The sequence below is a fragment of the Solanum tuberosum genome, unplaced genomic scaffold (genome assembly GCF_000226075.1).
Source record: "Solanum tuberosum cultivar DM 1-3 516 R44 unplaced genomic scaffold, SolTub_3.0 scf00541, whole genome shotgun sequence".
Classification (NCBI taxonomy): domain Eukaryota; kingdom Viridiplantae; phylum Streptophyta; class Magnoliopsida; order Solanales; family Solanaceae; genus Solanum; species Solanum tuberosum.
Window position 1 is genome coordinate 276101 of NW_006239474.1, and position 25444 is coordinate 301544.

Consider the following 25444-nt stretch of genomic DNA (forward strand, 5'->3'; position numbering starts at 1 on the left):
GGGGGGGTTAGCTGGGCAATGCCTAGGACAACTACTGAGCTACCAAAATGTTGATACTTGAAAGGGCTGGGGAAGGACAAGCAAAAGATATGGAATACAATGCCTGTTTCCATCTGGCGGATCATTTAGAAAGAAGGAACTCAGGAATTTTTGAGAGCAAAGAGGAATCTGTAATCAGCATTAAGGAGAGATGCAGTTCTTTATTGTTTTATTGGTGTAAGATGGAAATTGCAAATGATGTAGAGGTCATTATAGACTTTTTGAGCTCATTACACAACCTTTAATGAGACTTTCCTTTGTAAATACTTTGCAGTAGTTTGCTGCTCTTTAATACAATACTTTTCCCAATGTGGGACTTCACGGTGCGACTCTGGATTTAGTTAGACCCCAACGGGGGTACCGGAAACCGGGCGAGAAACAAAAAAAAATACAATACTTTTAGGGATAATTACAAACCAATGCATTTGGGTGATCTAGTTTACAAAATTACAAGCAAATGTCTAGGTTTTATGTATTTAAGTATAAATGTATATATACAATTAATATACATAATCAGAGTACAGATTTTGTATATTTCGGCTAGCGCTGGTAATTAAGTTTGGTCGAAGGGACATAAACGAAAGAATCCCATGCTTTTACCAATATAAAAGAAAAGATTATGCCAACTGAATTGTTATATCTAGACTTTACAGTGTGAATGGGAGTTGATGGACCATCAGAATATCTTTACTTTACGTCCAGATACACCAAAATCTCTCTCGCTCTTTGTTCTTGGATTTTGTTTTATTAAGCCTTTTTAGTTGGAAGGATCTCTTTTATTCTTTTTGGATAGTGACCTGAAATTCATTTGTTCAGAGAAAAGGGATTCAATACCTTACTTTGATATCATGAAGAGAGAAGAGAAAATAACTTTTCTAGAATAGTCATCGGAATCAATGTTAAAAGGAGGAACTCAATACCCCAACTGTAATATTATGAAGAAGGAGATGAAAAAGAATCTTTTAAGGGAATAGGTATCGGAAATTTAATGCTTAGCAGAGCGACTCAATATCCAAATTCTGATACGTGAAGAAAAAGGAAGAGAAGACTCTTTCAGAATAATGAAGTTTAATGTTTAGAATCCGTCTGTTTAAAAAGGAAGGGAATAGTGGCATATATTCTGCTTACTCCTAGTATGAAAAACTTTTGGTAATGGAGGAGATTCTTTTTACATATCTATCAGTATGAATCCTAGGGTTTCGATTAAGGTGTGTTTTTCGTTTGGCTAACTGGGGGAGAGGGATGATCTTGACAATTGAGAATTTGAGGAAGAGGAAGAAGAACGTTACATATGCCAGTTGGTATTTTATGTGTAAAAGTTCGAATGAAGAAGTGAATTATCTTATTTTACATTGTCTGGTAGCGTCTCGCTTGTGGTGGAAAATACTGAGATGGTTTGCGATTCAGTAGGTGATGCCAGGCAGCGGAAATAAGTGATGTTTAGTTGGACCCTTAGAAGACGGAGTGATTTTGTACACTTGAAGAGTAGCCTCTTGTCCTTGTTTTTTCTTCTGTGCGCCTACGAGGTTTCTTATTTGTATAGATGATTGGGTGATGTACTATTGTTTGTACAAAGTCTTATCTTCTTGTAAATCTTTCTACTTTTTGTGTATACTCGTATACTGTCAATTGTTTGCCCTTCATGAATAAAATTTTATTACTTTATTTCCTCAAAAACAAGAAACTGTGAAGGTAGATTGCCAGCACTTGATCTAAAAGCTAAATCACTAAACCTGTCTGTCCTGCAGGGTCTGCATGAATCACTCTTTTAATTCTCATCAGTTCTATGTTTAAATCTTCTGGAAATGTTACTTGAGATGTTTTCATCTAACAGGAATTCCGAGGAGCAATTCCATTGGCAGAGTTTCTGACTGCATCTCCAATCTGAATGACACATTAGCAAACTCAGAGGAGGCAATCCGTAGAGGGGAATATACTGTAATTAGAAGCTTGATTCGAGTATTAGAGGTAGCAAAACAATAACTTTCTATTTCAATAATTTTAGCAGATTTGGCATTTTGTTGATCTAATATTGACTGGGGTTGTGCTTTATAGGGTGGTGTCGAAGGCAAAAGACAAGTGGATAAGGTCATAGACAAATGTTCCTCTATGCAGGTAGGGGTTTATTATGTGTGAGAAAATGTTTTGCTTCTACTACGTTTTGCATTTGGTTATTTTTTCCGCACAATCTTCTATTCTGTCTTCTTATTGGCATGATATGCTTCTTCTGATGAGAACAACTCATGAAGAATCTTTCTATCATCCCTTTTATTTCATCTCATTTTAGAATGCTTGAAATTTTGCAGTTTCTATTCGTGTGGGTCTGAGATAAAAAAATTATGATGCAAATTTTTAATTTAATACATGGATCTACATGCAGAACCTACGTGAAGCTATTGCCATATATCGCAATAGCATTTTGCGCCAACCTGATGAGATGAAGAGAGAGGCAGCACTTTCATTTTTTGTGGAGTACCTAGAAAGATATTACTTCCTCATATGTTTTGCTGTATATCTCCATACACAACGAGATGCACTTTTTGCTGGGTCCTCTGCTCATTGCAGCTTTAGTGATTGGATGAAAGCAAGACCGGAGTTATATAGTATAATCCGCAGGTAAGGATAAAATATTCTGCTATTATGTTTAAAGTGCTTTCCTTACATGATTTTATGTTGCACTTTTGTCGTAGTTATTCTGATTATTGTTTTTACTCTGATTTTTTTTCGACACATAAATATTACTGCTGCAACCGACTCTTTCAGGTGGTTATCTTGCATCATTTTTTCATGTCAGTATTTTGTCACTGATTCATGTGTATTATATACACTTGTTTTTAGGCCTTATAAACTTTCATGTTTACAGAATTTGAACCGTCGTAAATGTATGTGAGAAATTAAAGAGATGCCTCCAGAATGTGAACATAATTTGGCCAAAATTGACGTCTAATCTCCATATACTAAACTGATGTTCAGTTCAGTTGTCGAATGGCATCTGATCACCCTAGCAGCCATGCAATCTACTTGTTCATTAAATATTTAAATATTCTAAACCACCAATATTATATGGAGAAAATTAACTTTAATATTTCTCAAGAAAATCTATGCAATCACTAAGTTTGTTCAATTTGTCCCATCTTAGTTCCTTTTTAAGTTATTTGGTTTGGGGCTTGGTGATTGGTATTTGGAGAGAACAGGTAGAAACATCTCTTTGAACTTGTGGATCTGAACTTTGAGAAGCCTCTGAAGTTTAGTAAGTCAGTTGTCTCTACTATGTGATGCATTGATCTAGTTACTTCCCATATGTGGCTGGTGTTCTGATTTGCTTAAATTTTTCTAATGTAATGAAGGCTTCCTTATAACATCTCATCTCTGTGGATGATGGTTTGTATTGAAAAAGATATTACTACATACACTAGTTTATGATTCTTGTCATTGGATTGGTGTTTATAGAACTTTGTGAACACTTGTATGTGCTTTTAAGAGATGTTTTTTCCCCCTGTAAAATCCCGAAGGAATCGTGCATTATTGGAAGACTTATATGCTAGATTTGGCTGCAGGTTGCTAAGGAGAGACCCAATGGGAGCACTTGGCTATGTGAGCCTGGAACCTTCTCTTGCTAAATTAGTTGACTCTACTGATGATCGCCCTTCTGAGATGGGGCAAGTAGCTGCTTTGAGGAACGGAGAGGTTCTCGGACCGCAAACTGTTCTTAAGAGTGACCACTGCCCTGGCTGTCAACATCCTGGCTTGCCAGAAATATTAGAAGGTGCTCCTAACTTTAGAGAAATTCCAGGATTTCCTGTATATGGTGTTGCAAATCCAACTGTCAGTGGGATTCGATCTGTAATTCAAAGGATTGGTAGCTCCAAAGGTGGGCGTCCAGTTTTCTGGCACAATATGAGAGAAGAACCTGTTATCTACATCAACGGAAAACCATTTGTACTCCGTGAGGTTGAAAGGCCCTATAAAAATATGCTTGAATACACGGTATGAATGCAATTTCATGCAAATTTTAGATAAATAGCTTATGTCAGATCTTGTTACTGCTGATGATGCATAAACCCTTCATTTTGCATTGACGTATCATTGCCAAATGTGTGTGACATTGTATTGTATCATAATATGGATCTTTTAAAACAGGCATGTTAAAAACGATAAAAAATTGAATTGACCTGTATCAGATCCATACTTGTCTCGGATACTCATTTCTAAGACTGTTACTTGAATCCATATTTTAGACTTCTATTATGCTGTCAGAAGCCGTTCCTCTACCTTTTGGTTTTCTCTGTTTGGAGGAATGCAGCTTCTTTCTTTCTTTTTCTTTTCACATGAAAATCAAGAAAAGTAGATCATGGAGCTTCTGTATGATTTTAATTTTTTGTCTTACTACCTTTTTAAAAGTTCTTGCAATTTCTTGTGTCACATGTTATTAATTTTAGAAGATATTCTTATTGATATTAAATCCGATGAGATCTCAATTGTTTCAATTTATATGTCTTACTTTCTTTATTGGTCTGTTGAGAAAACAATGATATTTTCTATATTTAGTAACTCTTTTATTCCAAAATCCTATTTGGCATGCTTAAGACCACAAGATTCAAAGGGTATTTTGGTACATTGTACACATGTTTAGTTTAGAACCATAAGATTCAAAAGTCTCCTTTATTTTCTTAAACTCCGTGCCTAGTCAAATTAAGGTACTTAAATTGACACGGAGGGAGTAGAACATAGTGCAAATATCTTTGCTTTAAGTCCCTTTTTTGAACCTTTGGCTGATATTAATTTATCAAAGAAGACAATCTAATCAGTACTTCCTTTGTACCGAATAATCAGATTGCATAAACTGGAATTTGTTCCAAGCTGATTTTGATAGATTTCAAATGGTACAGGTAGTTCTATATTGAATTACGCATGTGTTTCAGTAACTATTTTATCTTTTACTTGGAAGTTGTTAAAGTTCCTGTTCTGTATCTTAAAAGCCTTATTTTGTTTTCTTCGGTGTACAATATTTTCATTTCTAATGCAAGGGCTTCTTGTGTTACAGAGTTTGCTGAAAATACAAGATATTTCCTTCTTTTAAGTGGATTTGCTTTAGGGTCTTGACTCGTCTATTACTTATGATTTTGAGTTATGATTATTAAACTGGCTAGTTACAACTAAATGAATATAGGGCATCGATCGTGAAAGAGTAGAAAAAATGGAAGCTAGATTAAAGGATGACATTATGCGAGAAGCTGAACGTTATCAAGGAGCAATAATGGTTATTCATGAAACTGATGACGGTCAAATATTTGATGCTTGGGAACATGTGAGCTCTGATGCAGTTCAAACTCCTGTGGAGGTCTTTAAGTGCTTGGAGGCTGATGGTTTTCCTATAAAGTATGCTCGTGTTCCTATCACTGATGGCAAAGCTCCCCGAAGTTCTGACTTCGATGTATTGTCTTTTAATATAGCATCTGCTTCCAAGGATACTGCTTTTGTCTTTAATTGCCAGGTAACTTAGTATCTATTCTTCTTTTTCTTCTTCTTCTTCGATTTACTTGTATTTTCCGAGACATTTGGCTCCAAACAGATGATGCTGATTTACTTTTTCTGCGAATACAGATGGGTATAGGGAGGACTACTACTGGAACTGTAACTGCATGCCTTTTGAAATTACGTATTGATTGTGGGAGACCAATTAGAGTATTGCATGATGCATCAAATCCTGATTTAGGTGGTGATATGTCAAGCGGTGATGAAAGTGAAGGCCAATCCCATCCACCTGCACCTTTAGTATTGAAAAGTAGACCTCAAACACACACGAATGATGCATTTGGGATAAATGACATCCTGTTGCTCTGGAAAATAACAAGATTGTTTGATAATGGGGTGGAATGCCGAGAGGCCTTAGATGCCATTATTGATCGATGTTCAGCTCTGCAGAACATACGCCAAGCAGTCTTGCAATACAGGAAGTTGTTTAATCAGCAGCATAATGAGCCTAGAGAAAGAAGGGTAGCACTAAATCGTGGTGCTGAATACTTGGAACGATATTTTCGTTTGATTGCTTTTGCTGCATATCTTGGTAGCGAAGCATTTGATGGATTTTGTGGACAAGGAGAATCGAGGATGACATTCAAAGATTGGCTGCACCAGAGGCCAGAGGTTCAAGCAATGAAGTGGTCAATCAGATTACGGCCTGGGAGATTCTTTACCATCCCGGTAATGCCTCTGTCATCTGTCTGTCTCATGGTTATGGATTCTTTTGAAGCTCGATTTGATTCTGTTATAATTGTTTGTACAGGAGGAACTAAGAGCTGCACATGAGTCACAACATGGAGATGCTGTTATGGAAGCTATTGTGAAAGATCGGAATGGCTCTGTTCTTGGTAAAGGGTCTATTCTCAAGATGTACTTCTTTCCTGGCCAAAGAACTTCCAGTCACATACAAATTCATGGTGCTCCTCATGTTTACAGGGTATGTTAAATTTCCACTATTGTCAGGACGATAAGAGAAGCTGAATTTTGATTTCACATGCCTAATATGGAGATAGTTATACTTGTGTTAGGGTTTCCAAGAGAAATGTATTGTACCATTTACAACACAGGCCTTTATCATCCACACACAAGATTTTCATCACATAGATTTTGAAGCCAATTTTTATATGGCAAACAACTATTTTCAACTAGATAGAGTAATAATGCTTTGAGACAAATTTAGCATACAGTATATTTATGTGTATGGTAAATGTTTTTTTCCATTTAAAAATAAAAAATAGTATACAATAATATATAGAGTATTATGTTAACATAGTTTTTTTTGTTGCCTATAATGCGCGAGACCAATAATACATAAATAGACTTGAAAAAATTAGGATCAAATGCAAAAATGTGAGTATGAAAACTCTGATGAAATGCATACACACAGGAAATTGGAGAGAAGAATATACCCACAAAACAACAAACAAGAAACAAAAAAAAAAAGAAAAAAAAAAGAGAGAAGATAAGGCATGTTTTTGCCTGGTTTTGTTATAGAAGATTGCTAGTTTTCTCAACCGGAATCTTAGAATATTAGGATATGAAAAACAATAAGTAAACCCTGAATGGAAAACAGAGAAGCAGGTATGTAGAAGATGAGTACAAAAGAGGTTGTCAACGACAAGGGAGAGTATAAAAAGCTGTCAGGCAAGATTTTAGACCAATTAGCTTGATTGGGAGTATCTACAAAATCATATCAAAGATTTTAACAGTGGATGAACAACAAATGGCATTCATAAAGGGCAGGCAAATTATGGATGCAATATTGGTGGCTAATGAATGTGTGGACTTGAGATACAGATCCAAAGCTCCAGGAATTCTATGCAAGCTAGACATAGAAAAAGCTTATGATCATTTGAATTGGGAACATATGTGGAGAACATTAAGGAGGATGGGGTTTGGCAACACATGGATAAAATGGATGAGGTTCTGCATAACTACAGTGAAGTTTTCAGTTTTGATAAATGGCTCTCCAACTGGTTTCTTCTCCTCTGAGAGAGGGTTGAGACAAGGAGACCCCCTGTCTCCTTTTCTTTTCATTTTGGCCATGGAAGGTTTAAGTGACATGCTGAAGAGTGCTCAGGTGAATAACAGAATCAGGGGCTTCACTGTGAATGAAGGAAACTCCCTGGGAGTGTCTATTTCCCATTTACAATATGCTGATGACACCTTGGTTTTTTGTGAAGCAGAGAAGGAACAACTAAAACACCTAAGGGTTATCTTCATCCTATTTGAAGCAGTGTCTGGACTTCATATAAATTGGGAAAAGAGTTTTATCTATCCTGTGAATGAAGTTCCAGAAATCAGTACTTTGGCAAACATTTTAGGTGGTAAGATAGGAGAGCTTCCCACCACCTATCTTGGAATGCCATTGGGAGCTAAGAGTAAGTCCATGAACATATGGAACTCTGTGGTGGAAAGGTGTGAAAAGAAGCTAGTTAACTGGAGAAGTCAATATTTATCTTTGGGTGGCAGAGTCACACTGATCAATAGTGTTCTTGATGCCATGCCAACTTACATGATGTCCCTTTTCCCCATTCATGGGAAGATAATCAAAAAGTTGGATGCTATCAGGAGAAACTTTCTTTGGCAAGGCAATGGTGAAGGGGAGAAGAAGCACCATTTGGTTAAGTGGGAGGTTGTCATAACATCCAAAAAAGAGGGAGGTTTAGGAATTAAGAATCTGAAAGCACAAAACAAGGGCCTTCTGCTAAAATGGCTATGGAGACTAGCAGCAGATGAGCAGGGCCTATGGAAGAAAAGCATCATTGCAAGATATGGTAGGGAAGGACCATGGACTACTCAGGCAGTTAAAACTCCTTATGAAAGGGGACTATGGAGGACTATCTTTTTTTTTTGAAACTTGGTAACTTTGTATTATAACACAATAGTACATGGGCAGTACTAAACCTTATATACAGATGAACTCCAAAAACTCCACTATTCTAAATCTAAATTGAATCTAGAACATCAATTATAGAGACAGTTTCATTTGAGTATAATTGATTGCACCAAAAACATAACAACAAAATGCAGTTGAGTTTAACTTTCTGCATACTATTCTCTACGCTCTCAAAACACCTAGAATTTCTCTCTTTCCAGGTTGCCCACCAGATTGAAGCAGGGATAATTCTCCATCTCGTTCTGTCTTTAGCTAGCACTCCTGCCTCCTCCCAACTTTTTAGGGCTTCAGTAATTCTTCTAGGCATAGCCCAGGATATGCCTTTGAGACTCAAGAATACCTCTATGGAGGACTATCAGAAATCAGTGGCCAAAAATGTGGGGTAATTCTGTGATCAAAGTGAGTAATGGCAGAAAGACCATGTTCTGGAATGATATATGGGTGGGGCAAACACCTCTGAGGCAACAGTTTCCAGACATTTACAATCTCAATCAACAGAAGCTAGCTACTATCTCAGAGGTCAAAAATGCACAAGGTTGGAATCTATCCTTCAGAAGACTCCTCAATGACTGGGAAGTGGAGAGAATGATTCAGTTCTACAATACCTTGGAACAAGCTAAGAGTCTCAATTTTGAGGAAGACAAACTATTATGGAGTTTGGACAAAGGTGGCAAGTTCAGGGTGAAAGCAGCCTACAAGATGCTGAATATCTCAACAGAAACCAAGGAATGGTGGCCATGGAAGATGATCTGGAAAGGGAAGATACCTCATAAAGTGGCCTGTTTTACTTGGCTAGTTGCAAGTCAAGCAGTTCTGACCCAGGACAACCTTATGAAAAGGGGCAGGCAGTTATGCTCTAGATGTTTTTTTTGTGAAGCTGAAATAGAGACAGTAAATCATCTTTTTCTGCAGTGTAAAGTGACTGGAAAATTATGGCAATGGTTCATTCTGAGGGGTATTGGATGGGCCATGCCAAGGCATACTTCAGAAGTACTAGCATGCTGGAATAGAGATGGAAATCAGTCAGAACACAAGGAGAGATGGAAGATTGTCCCTTCTTGCATCTGGTGGACAATCTGGAAGGAGAGAAACCAGAGATGTTTTGAGAACAAGAACATTCCCTTCCAAAGTATAAAGATGAACTGTTTAGCAACATTTTACTTTTGGTGTATACATTCTGTACCTAAGGATATAGGGGAAATTAACCTATTTCTAGACAGTTTATAAGGAATATAGGAGATAGATTTTGTTTTGGGCTGTCCTTTCATACTTTTGATGTAACTATGTAGGAGCACACTATTGGTGTACTCCTTTTGTTTATAATACCAGTTAACTTTCTCAAAAAAAAAAAGCTGTCAGGCAAGACTAACCAGAGCAGTGTACGAAAACTGGGTCAAACAAAGAAGAAAGTATTGTACCCCAATCAGTGATGCAGTATGGGGCTGGTTTATCCCTCTGCTACTATTAGAGAAGATAATTCATGATTCTGCCTGTTTTTTTTTTTATTATAGAAGATTGCTACTTTTCCCAACCAGAATCTTAGAATACTAGGAAATGAAAGCACTGAACAATAAGTAAACCCTGAATGGAAAACAGAGAAGCAGTTATGTAGAAAATGAATACAAAAGAGGCTGTGAACAATAAGGGAGAGTATGAAAAGCTGCTAGGCAAGACTAAACAGAGCAGTGTACGAAAATCGGGTCAAACAAAGAAGTCCAAAGTATAGTACCCCAATCAGTGATGCAATATGGGGCTGGTTTATCACTCTGCTGCTATTAGAGAACTAATGTAAAGGCAGAAACAAAAAACAACAGCACAGCAAGATCAGGTAAGCAGAAAATTACTATCCTTATGAATATTACAGAAGAGACAGTCAACAACAATGGAAAGTACAAAAAAATTGCTAGTCAAACCTTACCAAAGCAGTGTATAAAGAATGGGCCAAATAAAGAAGTCCGAAGTATTCTACCCCCATTCACTTGACGATTCAGTAGGGGATTCGTTTATCCCTCCCCTACCATTATAGATCTCAATAAAAATCTCCATAGCTCAAATTATCACAGCATGGACTCTATCCGTCTAATCAGGCAGAATTCAGGTCGTAGAATAAATAGACAAAATATTCAACTTTTACCTAATTGTATAGGGTAGATTTGTTCACATTTGCAAATGTTGCATGTACAATGCATTTATATGACCTTGTATTGGAAGAGTATAATACACTGATTGGAGAGAGATAGAGGCTAAGAACATAAATTTTGTAGTGAATATGCATAGATCTACAAATTTGTGAATTTTGAGTTTTATTTTAATGGCTAAAACTTGAAATTCTTACTGAATTTCTCATCCTTTTTAGGTTGATGGATACCCCATTTATAGCATGGCAACACCTACAATTGCTGGTGCAAAGGAGATGTTGACTTACCTTGGTGCAAACCAGACGTCAAAAGAAAGATTTGCTAAAAGAGTAATTTTAACTGATCTAAGAGAAGAGGCTGTTGTTTATATTAATGGAACACCCTTTGTTCTTAGAGAATTGAACAAGCCTGTTGAATCCTTGAAGCATGTTGGAATCACTGGTTCATTGGTCAGTCAATCAAATTACCCCTTCAAACAATGGTTACGATGATTTTATTATCTATTTAACTTCATTTTCCCCACAGGTGGAACACTTGGAGGCACGGTTAAAAGATGACATTCAATGTGAGATTAGACAATCTGGTGGTAGGATGCTTCTGCATCGTGAAGAGTTTAACCCGACTTCAAATCAAGTTAGTATCATTGGATATTGGGAAAACATATTTGTGGATGATGTTAAGACTCCTGCTGAGGTATATGCAAGCCTGAAGTATGAAGGGTATGACATAATCTATAGGAGGATACCGTTGACTAGAGAGAAAGATGCCCTGTCTTCCGATATTGATGCTATCCAATACTGTAAAGACGAGTAAGTGGCAGCACATACTTTGCAGAACATTTAAATGTCTTCAACTTCTGAGAGAGGTCATTCAAATTTTCACTAGCTGTTTTTGTGAGGGAAAAGTTGGCATATTAGAACTGAGGCATAATTCATTGATTGTATATGAAAGTTGGATAGCTTCTTGTCCTTCTGCAGCCATCACCATGACATTGACAGATGGCGTTAGAACTAGAAGTAAAACTCATGTTTGTGGAATTGCTCGTCTCAGAAACTCTAAATATCTCAGAGAATGTCCAATTGGATATAATAGGATATGCCTTGCTATACTAATTTTTTCGTGAGCTTAGGAGTTTTGATAGGAAACATCCTCTCTGCCCCGCAAAGGTAGAGGTAAGGTTTGCGTACATCCTCCTCCCCCCCCAAACCACTAGTTATGTTGTTGTGAGTTTAGGAATCTTAATTGAACTATCATTAACTTGTTACTGCCAATTTATACTAGTTAATGGCGCAAAAGCTCCATTCCTAAAGTTGTCTGGCTTGATTTGATGTTTGAGAAGATTTAATCGTTCGTTCTTTGATAAGATAAATGTTATAACATACTTCTTCTTTTACTATTCTCACCCTGAATCCAGCGAAAAAGTCTATTCTGTGTCAGGTGTAGTGTGATTTTGATTGCCAAAGGATATAAGATGTCTTTCTAGTGATAATTTCTCTCCCCGAATCCAGAGGAAAAGTCTTAACTGTGTCAGGTGCAGTGTGATTTTGATTGCCAAAGGATATAAGATGTCTTTCTAGTGATAATTTCTCTCCCCGAATCCAGAGGAAAAGTCTTAACTGTGTCAGGTGCAGTGTGATTTTGATTGCCAAAGGATATAAGATGTCTTTCTAGTTGATAATTTCTCCTCCCCGAATCCAGAGGAAAAAGTCTTAACTGTGTCAGGTGCAGTGTGATTTTGATTGCCAAAGGATATAAGATGTCTTTCTAGTTGATAATTTCTCCTCCCCGAATCCAGAGGAAAAAGTCTTAACTGTGTCAGGTGCAGTGTGATTTTGATTGCCAAAGGATATAAGATGTCTTTCTAGTGATAATTTTTTTACCTGTGTCGATGAAGAATTTATTTGAGAGTTGTTAATCAGTGACTTCCTTTTCTATGTTCTCATTAGAAGGAAAATTAAACTAATTGTTCTTTTTTTTTTCTCTAAACAGCGCTGCAGGATCTTACCTTTTTGTATCACACACAGGATTTGGAGGGATTGCTTATGCAATGGCTATTATTTGTTTAAGGCTTGAAGCTGAGGTTAAATTGTCATTGGATATTCATCGACCATTTGAAAGTACTGGTCTTCCTTGTTCACCTCTAGAGAATTTCAATGTTCAGATTTCTGATGAAGAGGCACAGAAAATGGGTGACTATCGGGACATATTAAGCCTCACTAGGGTTCTTGTGCACGGCCCCGAGAGCAAGACAGACGTTGACGCTGTGATAGAAAGGTACACATCCTCTATTTAATCCATAAATGCATGGGTTTCTTCTAGCTTCCTTTAGCAGTCCAGCTTACTGAATACTACACAGGAGATTGGTTGAGGGCATAGATTCCATAAACTCCTTATACCATAAAATTATCATTAGGTTCAATTAGGAATCTCTATTCAACAGTAAAAGGAACTAGTGACTGAACTTTTCTGACTTTATTGGGTGAAGACTATTAGTGAGTCAAAAATATCGTTTAATGCTTATTAAGATATGTGCATATTAGGGGAATTGGGTAAACTAATTACTCCAAGATAAGAGGGAGATATAGAGAGGGAGCAGTGGTGAGTTGTCTAGGTTATAAGGCTTAGGGAAGGGTGCTCTTTTACCGGTAAAGTCGTCTTACTATGGCAAGTTGCTTTGTAAAGATGTACAAATCTTACAAACCTGTCCATTTGGATCCCCAACATCGTCGAGAAAGATGTATTTTTTTTTGCATGGTTAACGAGCGATTCTGACTACCGAAAACTTGAGGAAGTGGAGCAATTGTGTTGGTGTTTCATGTGCAAAAATACAGGAAAGGATGTGGACTGTCTTCTATTGCATTGCCAGATAGCTTCACAACTTTGGTTGAAGATTCTGAGATGGTTTGGTTTTGGACTATGCTGGGTACGGTGAAGGATGTTGTATTCAGTTGGGCTTTTAGATGGCAGAAGAGAAGACATAGGGCATGGTATATTGCTTCATTGGCTTTAATGTGGGTAGTATGGAGAGAGAACTACAAGAGCTTTTGAAGGAAGTGAGCCTGATTTTGTACATTTGAAGAATAGTTTCTTATCTTTAATATCTTTTTGGTGTACCATGAGGTACTTATTTGTATTTAAGGATGGGCTTCTTCTTCGGTAGAGAACCATTTATTTTTTGAAGGTTTTTTTATTTTTTGGTATACTTCTCCATTCCTTTAGCTTGCCTTTAAGTGCTTTGAGCTTGCAAGCTAGAATATAATTAGACTTGCCTTGCAACCTCAAAAGACATTCACCATTCTCTTTTTCTGTCCACAAAACCTTCCGTGCTTAACCACCAATTCTCAAATTTGAAATAAGATTTGTTCTGTTCCCAGAGACCCATACTATCATAGTCAATTCTCTGTAGAAGTTTGATATTGCTGACCTATCATTCCACTCTTCTCTGTAGAAGTTTGATATTGCTGAACCTGTCATCTTACTCTACTCTGTAGAAGTTTGATATTGCTGAACCTGTCATCCCACTCTTCTCTGTAGAAGTTTGATATTGCTGAAACTATCATCCCCCTTTTCTGATATAAGTATTCTGTCAATTCTGGAAACAATCATGTGATTATCTTCTTTGAACCAAGTGAAAGAGCCCCCTTTCAGTTGAGGATCGATCAATTTCATATCCTGTATAACATAGATGGAGATCTCCTCCTACAATTCATTTCAGAAGGAAATCTTGTGATGTTGAAATCCCCACAAACAACCAGGGACCACCCATCAAGAACCTAGCTGCTGCCATCTCTTCCCAAACATTTTCCCTTTCATATCTGCAAATTGGTGCATATACCCTTGTTATGTGACTCTCAAAGTCTTGTAAGAGTGTCTCAAACTTGCAAGTTAAGGTATATGAACCAATTTGGAAAGAGGTCGCTCTCCAAATTCTACTATCCTATAACATGAGTATACCCTGTACCACTAGCTTCTAAGTAGACAAATCTCACCCATTTACTCCTCCAAATCTCTTCAATGATCTCCCTTACATTCCCTTCTAATTTTGTTTCCTGAAGACAAATGATATCAGCCATTCCATTTGTGTATCAGGCTCTTTATTACTTTTCTTTTATCCTTATTATTAAGCCCCCTGACATTCCATGACATCAAATTGATCTTCATTAAAACAATTTCCACCCTTTCCCTTGTTCCTCTTTCCATCATTCTTGAACAGTTGAACTTGACATCAAAAGCAGTACTCTTAGTTCGTGAACTCCTTTGTATCTAGACCTCTTGATAGAAACCTCGGTTTCCATTTCTCTGGGCTACTGTCAATTTGCTTGAGCAGTTCCAAATCTTCTGCCTCATGTCCTTGAAACTCTACCCCAAAAATTTTGCCCATTTTAATCAAATTTTGGTGCACCCAAATTGTTGCATCCATCTACTTGTCTGGTAGCAAATTTTGATGTTGTTGAATAGGTTCTGCATCTTCCAATACCCATTTGCAATCTCTTTTCCTTCTTGGATAGCCATTGAGTTATGTTGATCTTTCACTATTTTCTTCCCCTCCTTTAGAGTATCACCCATCATAGTTAAGTCATGGTATTTGCATGTTTCGAGCCTTGCAGGCCAGGTTCTGTTATTTTCTCCCCCAAGTTCAGGAGTTCTGCTTGCGTTGACCCCTGTGTTTTTGTCACTGATGAAGAAAATACTGTGAGTGTTGTTTGCGTTATTTATTCGACTAAAATTTGGTTGAAACTTTCATCCAGATGTTTGGATTTAAGTCACTGAAAATGACTTAGACTGCTCTGTCAGCCCCAAAATCCCCTTTCTTGAACTCTCCACATGCTCTTTATTAGCTGCACATTATATACCCATGTTTTCAGGACCTTTTTTTATGTCATAAAGCACATCTTTTCCCTAAGGTCTGTTGAAAGCTTTGAACCAGCAGTTTCTTCGCCAAAACCTATCAGCTAGAGCGTTTCCAGAATCGGACATCTCTCTTGACTCAAATAGGGATATGGAATTTAAAGTCATCTATTTCTATCGTTACCTCACTGGGGAAGCTCCGGCCATCTCCTATGATTTGGATTCTTGCCACTTAAGGTGTTTTTGAGTTTTGTTTCCTCTTCAGTGGAAACACCCATCTTCCACAAAGATTCCACACTTCTGAGAAAATCTTCTGCGACCATAGATGAAGTGGAATGCCCAAAGCCCTAATCCATGTGGTATCATTGTTTTGAGAGATTGGAGAATAACCGACTGTTGGATTCCACCACTCAAGTCGCATCTTTCCCCTTTTTCATCTCCACTCCTTTAGTGTCTGCTCCACCATATTTCTGTTCCGGAATTTGAAAAGAAACATATTCTCTGCCCATTTAGATATTGACCTCAAAAACTGCCTTCCATGTAAGAGAGCACCATCTTCTAATACCTGCTAGTGTAACTTTCTTTGCGATCTCCTGTCCAAAATGCCCAACTATGCATCTATTGAGCAAGCCATTACCCTTTATCCCCCATGGCTCTGCAATGCAAATATCTCATCGACCCGCTGCAACTGTGGACTCTTTAAGTGTATTATACTGCCATTTGCTTTCATGTACCACTCTGGCGTAAGGATAATCTTCCTTATAAGCTCTGAAAGGCTCTGCATTGATCAGTAGGTTGGAGCATTTAATAAACCTCTCTATCTTAAATGCTATATCATTCCAACTAGCATTCAAGGCCAACTAAGGAATTATTAGGACCGATCTTTCATTCCCCTGAAGCGACAGGATGCTCATGTATCTTCCCTTCACATTAAATTTCCTGGTGCAGTAGAGGTCTGCGAGTTTCTCCTTGGTATTCCACTTCCTAATCATATTTTCCCACGTCTTTCAATGGTTCCTCAAGGATACTACAGAGCCACCTCATGGTATTTGAGCTCAAAGTTGAACGTTTCATCATGTTGCAAATTCTTTCTACCCATTCGTACCAAGTCCCGTTGCTGGCGGTGAGAGGAAAATCTGAGCAGAAAAAATGAGAAAAGAGTGAAGGAAGAAGTTTGTTAGAGATAACAGTGGGTGAAAAACTGAGCTACCAAGCAAAACGTTGGCCAGCAAGAGTCGCTGGAGAATAGTTATCTTAGAGTCCAAGAAAGTAGGAGAGAGAAATCCAATTATCATAAGCTTTTGTTGAAGGAGGAATTAGTTTTCCATTCTTTGTTGGTATGGATTCCTCAACACCAAAAAATGGCTCCTTTGTACCTTTTTTGGCAGAGTGGATCAATATTGACGGTTAAGAATTTGAAAAAGAGGTGGATACATATGTCAGTTGGTGCTTCATATGCTATTGTTAAGGTGAAGATGTGGACTGCCTCCTCCTATATTGTCTGTTGGCAACTTGATTGTGGTGTGAGATTTGAGATGTCTCGGGCTGTAAAGGTCTGTGTTGGACATAGTGAAGGAGGCACTCTCCAGCTGAAAATTTAGAAAGCAGTCAGAGAGATGTGAATGTTGCTCAACTAGAACTTATGTGGGTGCTGTGGAAGTAAAGAAATAGGGGAGCTTTCGGTGGGATAGATTGAATTTGAGGAATAGTCTCTCATTTCTTATTTTTTCTTGGTGCACTGATGAAGTTCCAGAATTCAGTTTGTATAGAAAATTGGGTGTCGTTCGAGGAGAATCATATTACTCCCTCTGTTTCATTTGTCTGTCCTAGTTGAGTGGACACATAGTTTAAGAAAGTAAAGACTTTTGAAATCTTGTGGTTGTTAAGTAAAGATATGTATAATGTACCAAAAAGCCCTTTAATCTTGTGGTCATAAACATGTCATGTGGAATGTTGAAATTAAAGAGTTGCCAAATTAGGAAAAAGGCATTCTTTTCTTAACGGACTCGAATGGGAAGTAAGACAAACTAATTGAAACAGAGGGAGTATGTTGTAAATTTTTTACTTTTTAGATCTGCTTGTGCACTGGAGACTTTCTCATAATTAATAAAATCATTAGAGAGGAGATGATTTTTTGTACAGCAGGAAGTTGGAATATCATTGCTGACCAACTTTTTAAGTTCGAAGCTAACAGAAAAACTGAATTTGCTACTTATGAGTAGACTCAAGTCATGCTTCTACTTTGATATGGTGTTGGTGTAGGTGTAGGAATTGATCTAAGTAGTTTGATCTTGAAGGTTTAAATCAACTGAATTGCAAGCCACTGTTCTTCTGAATATTTTCTCTGACAGTTTCTTTTCAATTTTTCAAAGGTGTGCAGGTGCAGGTCATTTAGGAGAAGATATAGTTCAATATTCACAGGAGCTGGAAAGGAAATTAGATGACGATGAAGAACGTCGAGCATATCTCATGGATATGGGCATTAGAGCTTTAAGGTTAATTTTCTTCCATCTCTTTTTAATGAAGTGTTTGTTGATAAAAATGGAAGGTAGAAGCAGAGAACATAATATGCTCAGTTTACAAGGAACAAACATACTGCCCCTACACCATCTTCGAGGTCCTTCTTTGGGCGCTTGTTTAAGATAAAGCTGAAATTTCTATTGTGCAGCAGAAATGCATATAAAATATTGAAAAGTTGTTAGAACTGGCAATTTTTTCCTTCTAGAAAGTGGTTGGAGCCGGGACAAACTAAAACAGATAACAGAACACATATTGGACTAGGAGTAGTACAAAATAACTGAATAAAGATTTTGTCCTTGAGAAGCTCGTACTTCATTCATATGCTATATTGTCTTATACAATTAGCCTCATCCTTGGAATGGAAAGATGCCATCTTTTTCCTAGAGCAATGGCCAGTTAACATTACATCTAAGGTGCTTTGCTGCGGAACAGGCAAAGTTTATAACTCTGTATAAATTAACGGTTTTATTTCTCTTCTTTTTGCAGGCGATATTTTTTCCTGATCACATTTAGATCCTATCTCTACAGCAGTTCTCCAGCTGAGTTAACATTCAAAGAATGGATGGATGCAAGACCTGAACTTGGCCACCTATGTAATAACCTTAGAATCTGACATATAGTGAGGATAGGGTCAACACATGGCTCTCTGTGTGCATACCTAAAAACACAAAGGGATGTGGAATAAAGTTGACCAAATTGAGAAATTGCTGATACTAGAATCAAAAAAGTTAGGAGCTGATAGCTATAGCATTTAAATTCGTTCAGAACATAGATGCCGTGCTGCAGCCAAGCAAAGAGGAAGCAAGACTGTGGCAATTGAAAGAGCTATTGTCATTTGTAAATCGAGGAAACAAAAACTTCGTAGGTGTAAGTTGCTAGTTAAAGGTATATTTCAGTACTCAAGTTGTCAACAAACTGTAAAGCTGCTTCTGAACGATGTATGTGTATATTAACTTTTCCTGTGAAAACTTATAGAAATATATAGCAGTCTTCAAGTTGTAGATGTATTGACATGTTATGTGTTGACATGTATAGAAGTTGCTTCTTATAGACATGGATTCAATTGCCTTGATGATCATAAACGTAACTTTCTAGACATGAAGCAGATTAAAGGCTCTTTTTTAGATTGCACAGGACTTGCTAATCAACTATGTCAATCTCAAATTAGTTGTAATCTTTTGTATAAGTTTGCTTTCGACTCTATGATCATGTGCTAATAGAGGGTAAATTATCCCTTGCTAATGTGAAGGGATAAATAAAACGATGCATATTAAGACAATCGAACATAGAAAAATTGAAAATATTTTTTAGGAAAATGTTTTCCTCAATATCGAACATACCCTAAGACTGTGGAATCTTTGGTCAACACCCATTCAGCTCTAGAGCATGCCAATAATATTTCTAAAGGGCATTACAATTACTATTAACATGAGAATTTTGGTAGCTTAGTTGATTGATTATTTAGAATTTAAGACCTTCAATTTTTTCCTTCTCCTTAAAAACGAGTACCATTAATACCTCAAAAAGATGATGACCATCAACAAAGATTTTAAAATTAAACATGCCCTTAAATTTGATTTCAGTTGTTATTTATGTTCTTCAACTTTAGGTGAGCACAAATAGACAGTTAAATTTATATAAAGTTGAACAAATAGATATATGTGTTCATAGTTTATACATTAGGATGTCACGTAGGATACGATTGCCAAGTAAAACGCCATCGCCACGTGAGATGCATTGTCTATTTGTTCAACTTTAAAATTAAAAGGCATAAGCACCATCTTGACACACGTTAACTCTTTAATTGGCTGGCATGTGAGCCTAGAATTCATGGTACTTCATTTTGCCAAGCAAATAGAGTAATGGAAAATATGACAACAGCAGAGGCCCAATCCCCGAGGCAAAAACCAAAATGCAAGTCCAGTACCAGTTGTGGTGGCATACGAATACCACCACGTCTTCACTCCCCCTATCTTCAATTTTCTACCGTCACGAAGCCAGAGCAGCTGCTGCCGCTCGGCACCGCCACGACGCTGCCTTATCTACCGCCGCATTCAGCTTAAGGTTCAACAGAAACCCTAACCTAACCTCTCGAAGGTTTCGTCTTGATACTGTCACGGGTTCTGTAGACGTTGGGGGAAACGCTACCGTTGACGAGTATGACGACGGTGATACTCGGAATGATACGGGAGAAGAAGGCAATGATGAGGAGGAGGAGGACGGCGTTGAGACTGAGATTGAAAAAATGGGGAAGAATCGTCGGAGGATTCGATCTAAGGTAGCTGTGAAGGCCAGCTTGCATAGTGTTTGGAAAGTCCTTACTGATTATGAAAGATTAGCTGATTTCATCCCTGGTCTTGCTGTCTGCCAGTTGCTTGAGAAGGAACCCAATTTTGCCCGACTTCTTCAGGTTTTATTCTGTTTAATTATTTATTACTACTATTATAGACATTCATTCTTTTAGAGATGTACTGGTTTGATCGTTGATGTGGTGGTGCCCCATAATTGATTGTTTTCTGGAGATATTAGACTTAAGAACTTCTGACAACACAATATTTTCCCTCAATAGTTGTAAAATTTCTAAAATTATTCAAACTATTGAAAGAGTTGTTGTAAGAGTAGCAACTGCTGGTGCTACTACTATTGAACTTGAGAATGACCATGCATTAGGCCTGTTTTAGACAATTGCATTTGTTGCTTCACTGCCTGATGCTCCCTGATGAAAATCTAATCAACATGACTTCTTGCCACCAATACGTAAAATGTCAAATAGTGCAATAGTGATGTTAGCTTGTCAAGTTCAAAATTTAGAACTCCCTAACAACTTGCATCTCATCACAAACCTAAAAAAGAAAGAAGTCTTCACACATGCTTACTCTACAGTATATGATATGCTTATCAACAAATAATATGGAACGAGATCGAAGAGAAACTAAAGTGCCAAACATAAAAACCAATGTCATCGTGTTATTTTCTAAGCTGTTATGGTACTGTGACTCGGTGCCAAGGGTCTACCAAAAACAAACGCTTTACCCCACAAAGGGAGGGGTTAGGTCTGTGTACATCCTACCTTTACCCTAGACTCCACTTGTGGGATTAAACTCGGTATGTTGTTGTGATCATCAGGTTAATTTACAACTAGTTGGCCATACACAGAGAGATCTTATGCATTGAATATACAAACATTCACACAGGAAAACACATACAAGCACAACAACTACTTCGTCTCAATCCCAAACAAGTTAGAGTTAGCTATATGAATCCACACTAACAATGTTTCTCCATTTAAGTCAGCTCATGTCGTTATCATACAAAAAAGTGATAGAAAAGTTAAATATATACATACAGATATATATATATATATATAATACTAATAATATTAAAAGTTTTATATATTTTTACTAGCACATAAATATCTATGGTAAGTTCTAAATACTCTTGTACCCAAGGGTGTGGTCTAATGGTCAATGAAATGATTGAGAACCCTGAGGCTTCAGGTTCAAAACTCAGTGGAGAGTGGAGACAAAAAACACTAGGTGATTCTTCCCATCTGTCCTAGCCTTGGTAGATAGAGTTACCTGGTATGATGCTGATGGGAGGTGACAAGTATCCCGTGGAATTAGTCGAGATACGCGAAAGCTAGCCTGGACACCATGGTCATAAAAAAAAAGAAAAAGATAAGGTCTAAATACTCCTAGAAAAGTAATAGGTGAAATTAGACTTATACCTATTCCCCACTAGTAGTTGACTCTTTTACCTGTTGTATCTTCTAGATGCTATTGACAAATCAATTTACTTCTTAAAAAATATGTGTGCATGTATGTATCTGAAACTCATTACTCCAACAAAGAGAAAGAAAGTTGTTTACATTCAATTCAATGTGAATTAAATATTTCCTTGACAACTGGCAACACACTTTCTCCTTATGGAAAATTCTTGAGTTAGCCTGGACACACATGAGTTTTGTGTTGGTATATCACTCTTATCTGATATTTGAATTTATAATTTACAGTCAATAGATGGCATTCCCTTTATACTTCTTGAATTTCCAAGATATTAGTATCTTGGAGTGATCTGGATATTAAATTGTAATATTGAACAGATTGGCGAGCAAGACTTAGCATTCGGGCTTAAATTTAATGCTAAAGGTGTCATTGAATGTTATGAGAAAGATCTTGAAGATCTCCCAACTGGTCAGAGGCGTGATATTGAGTTTAAGATGGTAGAAGGCGACTTCAAAATTTTTGAAGGAAAATGGTCTATCGAACAGGTATAGTATTTTTTCTTCTCTTTTTCTATTGCTCTTCTTCTATCAGATTCTTTGTTTCGAATCTGGAAAATATGTGTCTAAATGGAAATACCAACATATGATGTTGCCCAAGAATTATTCATGTGCATCCTTTTACTTGGATAATTTCTCCTTCTGCTTTTTATTATTTATTCCCTAGCAAATTTGCAACATATATTCTCCTCTTGCTATTCATTTGCACTTAGAAACTCAGTAGAAACTCTGCAATGTGAGGTTTAAAATGGAATGGAAGCAACAATTGGAACTTTCCTCTGTTATTTCTAAAATGTCTTAATGTATGTATGATTAATTGGCGGTAAAATTTATGTTGATAATTTTGCTGACGTCTACATAGCTTAGAAAAGTAAATCTTGAAAATCATCTCTCTGAATCCATGAGTTAAAGCTGATTTGCAACAATTTTACAACTATGACCTAATTCTCCTTTAGAAGTGCAGGTGTGAGTTCTTCATTGCGTGTTACCAACAAAATCGTTTAAAGTTTTGTCGAAGCCCTTACGTTATTTAGTGTTGTGAAAACATGCAGTGCAAGACAGGTGGTGACCAAGAGCTTGATTCTTCTTTGGACGAACCATTTAATACAACTCTCTCCTACATTGTCGACGTTGAACCTAAGCTTTGGTTGCCTGTGCGGCTTATTGAAGGCAGACTCTGTAAGGAGATAAAAATCAACCTGCAGTCTGTTCGGGACGAAGCACAAAAAGTATATCTCTCTTCATTTTCATCTTATTAACCACTAACTAATTACTACTACCATTTATTGCTGAAGAAATGTATATATTACCATTCACGTAATACAGTTTTGCCAAAGCAACTTCTACTTTAGTTGCAGTCTTTTGATTATGTGGATCAACTAGTATAGGTTCATAGCAGTTCATATTCTTTTTCTTTTGTGCAATATGAGTACCAAGATCTAAAAATAAAGACTGTTTTTTTTATCAATAAATGTATTTAATTTCTCCCTCTTGTCATTTTGCATTGTCTTCTAGTTATTGTCATAGATTCTTAGGAAATTCCTTCACACTGCTTGCATTCTGATGTACCTAGTGAGAAAGCAATTTCTTGAAAATTCTAATCCTTTTTGATGTGTGAAATTGTAATCATGCTTATTTTCCATTTTTCACTTTAGTTTTTTTTCCAGAAAATGTTCTCTCAAGTACTAGTCCCATATGGCGTATCATTTTCTTTTTGCTCCATATCCCAGAGGTGTCCACTTTCATATTCCCATGGGAAGTACTCTGTCCAACACCATCTTTCATCCTGTGTGTGTGTTTGGGAAGGGGGGGGGGGGGGTATGGGTGTTGGAGATGAGTAAGATCGTTTATTCGTCCTATCCTGGATGAAATCTTTTAGTCTATACAAAATATTGTTTTAAGATTTTAACGTCATGGAGTTGTGGAAAAGTTTCACTAGAAAGATGGCTGCTGGCAAGAAAAAGGGACAGGAAGATAGTACTTCCCTCCGTCCTTTTTAGTTTGTCCCAGAGGCATCCTTTATAGTTTGTCCTAGAAAGAGTGTCTCGTTCTATATTGAGTATGTTTTTCAAGTTCAACATTCTACATGCAATTTTAAATAGTACCACAACTTTAATTTAAGATTCAAAAGTCTCGTTACTTCTTAAACTTAGTGGTCAGTCAAATTAAGACATTTTTTCACAACCATGCCCTTTGTTGGTGGAAGCTATTTAGTCCACAAACATATGCCCTATTTCACAATCACTTGGGAAAAAATTAAATTTGTTTGGCCAAATTTATGAGTACATTTAATTTTGGGAAAAAAAGTTTGAATTTATATCCTGGAATTTTTCAGTTTCTCTCCATTACATATTTAGTCAATTCAAATCCTTTCTGTAGCAAATCGTTTTATATTTTCCCTTGCCCTTGATGGATTTTCAACATGAAATAAGTGGATTTTATGTGTTCAAATTCTTCGAGAAAAAAAGATTTGTCAAGGAACAACAACAAAGTTCTTTCTTAGTAATAGCAAGGGTATACATTTAAGAATCAAGCACAAAATTGGACAATTTGTGTAGGACATGATAAGTTTCCCTTCTAATTTATTCCTACCTAGGACTGCTAATATATACTAGTATTATTCAGCCTCGACGAGAATAAGGAATATGTACTTTGTGATCTGCAAAATGATATTATCCATTTATTATTCTTTTGCAGGCATTTGCTAAGTATATACTTTATCCAATGTTCTAAAATAATAGTCGTCTGTTATTTGACTTGACACATCCCTTAAAAGAAAAAAAAAAAGGTAATATTATTATATTATCTTTTGACTTTATTAAATTTAAAGCTTTGAGATATATGTTAGATGATAATAGTATTTAATAATAAGGGTAAAATCAACACAAAAGACAAATTATCTCTTGATTTTCTAAATTGAACAAGTATTGTTGGACAACTATTTTTAGTATAGTGGACAACTATTGTTGGATGGAGGGAGTACATATTCTATTCTGCATAAAATAATATATAGATTTCTTTCTAACATTATGTATTAGTTATATGAATTTCTAAATTGCAAATCAAACACTGTATTAAGTATCATGCTAATGTAATAGCTTAGCATGTTTATAAATAAAATCTTGTTTAACCAAAAAATACACATGAATAACTTAGCTCCTAACCAACGGTTAAATGACCACTAAGAGCTTAAGAAAGTATAGCGTTAGCACCAATGGGGATATACCTTCCCAATTGCCAAACGAGAAGGGCAAATAGAATAAATTGAGTAGTCGATGCTATTTTTTCAAGCATAATACCATTCACAATTAAAACACGAGTCAAACCTTCAAGCATAATACCATAATTCAATAGTTTTGATCCGAATATTATATGTATAAATAATTTTATCACGAACCCAATAAACTGTTATTTTTAGAATTCAAAATCACTGATTCGAAATTCTAACTCTTCTTAAGTAAAGATTGCAGGTTCGAGCACTAGAAAATAAGAACATACTAAAAAAAACTTTAATCTAAGGAATAATTTCAAAGACCTCCCTCCAGGTTTCTCTCTATAACACTTACCTCCTTGTGGTTTACGATATTACGTGTATCTCCCTTATTTTCATTTTCTTGTAATCTTTCTTTAAACCTATTTAAAATAAATACAAATTAATTTAGATTTTGATAATTTTACCCTTCTATCCAAGGAGAG

General features: G+C 36.6%; 2 protein-coding genes across 4 annotated transcripts in view; both read left to right on the forward strand.

The window, feature by feature from the left end:
- The window catches only part of LOC102603371 (paladin), a 32100-nt gene extending 13135 nt beyond the window's left edge, over positions 1-18965 (forward strand). For 2 of the 3 annotated variants that reach the window (XM_006365388.2, XM_015304459.1), the window contains 12 exons: positions 1874-2007; positions 2095-2154; positions 2420-2655; positions 3597-4026; positions 5210-5533; positions 5644-6243; positions 6326-6499; positions 10818-11048; positions 11125-11408; positions 12589-12873; positions 17820-17942; positions 18454-18965. In XM_006365388.2, coding sequence (XP_006365450.1) covers positions 1874-2007; positions 2095-2154; positions 2420-2655; positions 3597-4026; positions 5210-5533; positions 5644-6243; positions 6326-6499; positions 10818-11048; positions 11125-11408; positions 12589-12873; positions 17820-17942; positions 18454-18580 — 3008 coding nt within the window. In that variant the 3' untranslated portion in view covers positions 18581-18965. The remainder of the gene's footprint in view (positions 1-1873; positions 2008-2094; positions 2155-2419; positions 2656-3596; positions 4027-5209; positions 5534-5643; positions 6244-6325; positions 6500-10817; positions 11049-11124; positions 11409-12588; positions 12874-17819; positions 17943-18453) is intronic. The other variant, XR_001472142.1, reaches the window with a different exon arrangement.
- An 824-nt stretch (positions 18966-19789) lies between these two features.
- Positions 19790-23209, forward strand: LOC102603940 (uncharacterized). Its single transcript, XM_006365390.2, has 3 exons — positions 19790-20377; positions 22070-22237; positions 22801-23209. The coding sequence occupies exons 1-3, from the start codon at positions 19880-19882 to the stop codon at positions 23005-23007; spliced, it is 873 nt and encodes a 290-aa protein (XP_006365452.1). The 5' UTR covers positions 19790-19879; the 3' UTR covers positions 23008-23209.
- Positions 23210-25444: the final 2235 nt, after the last annotated feature.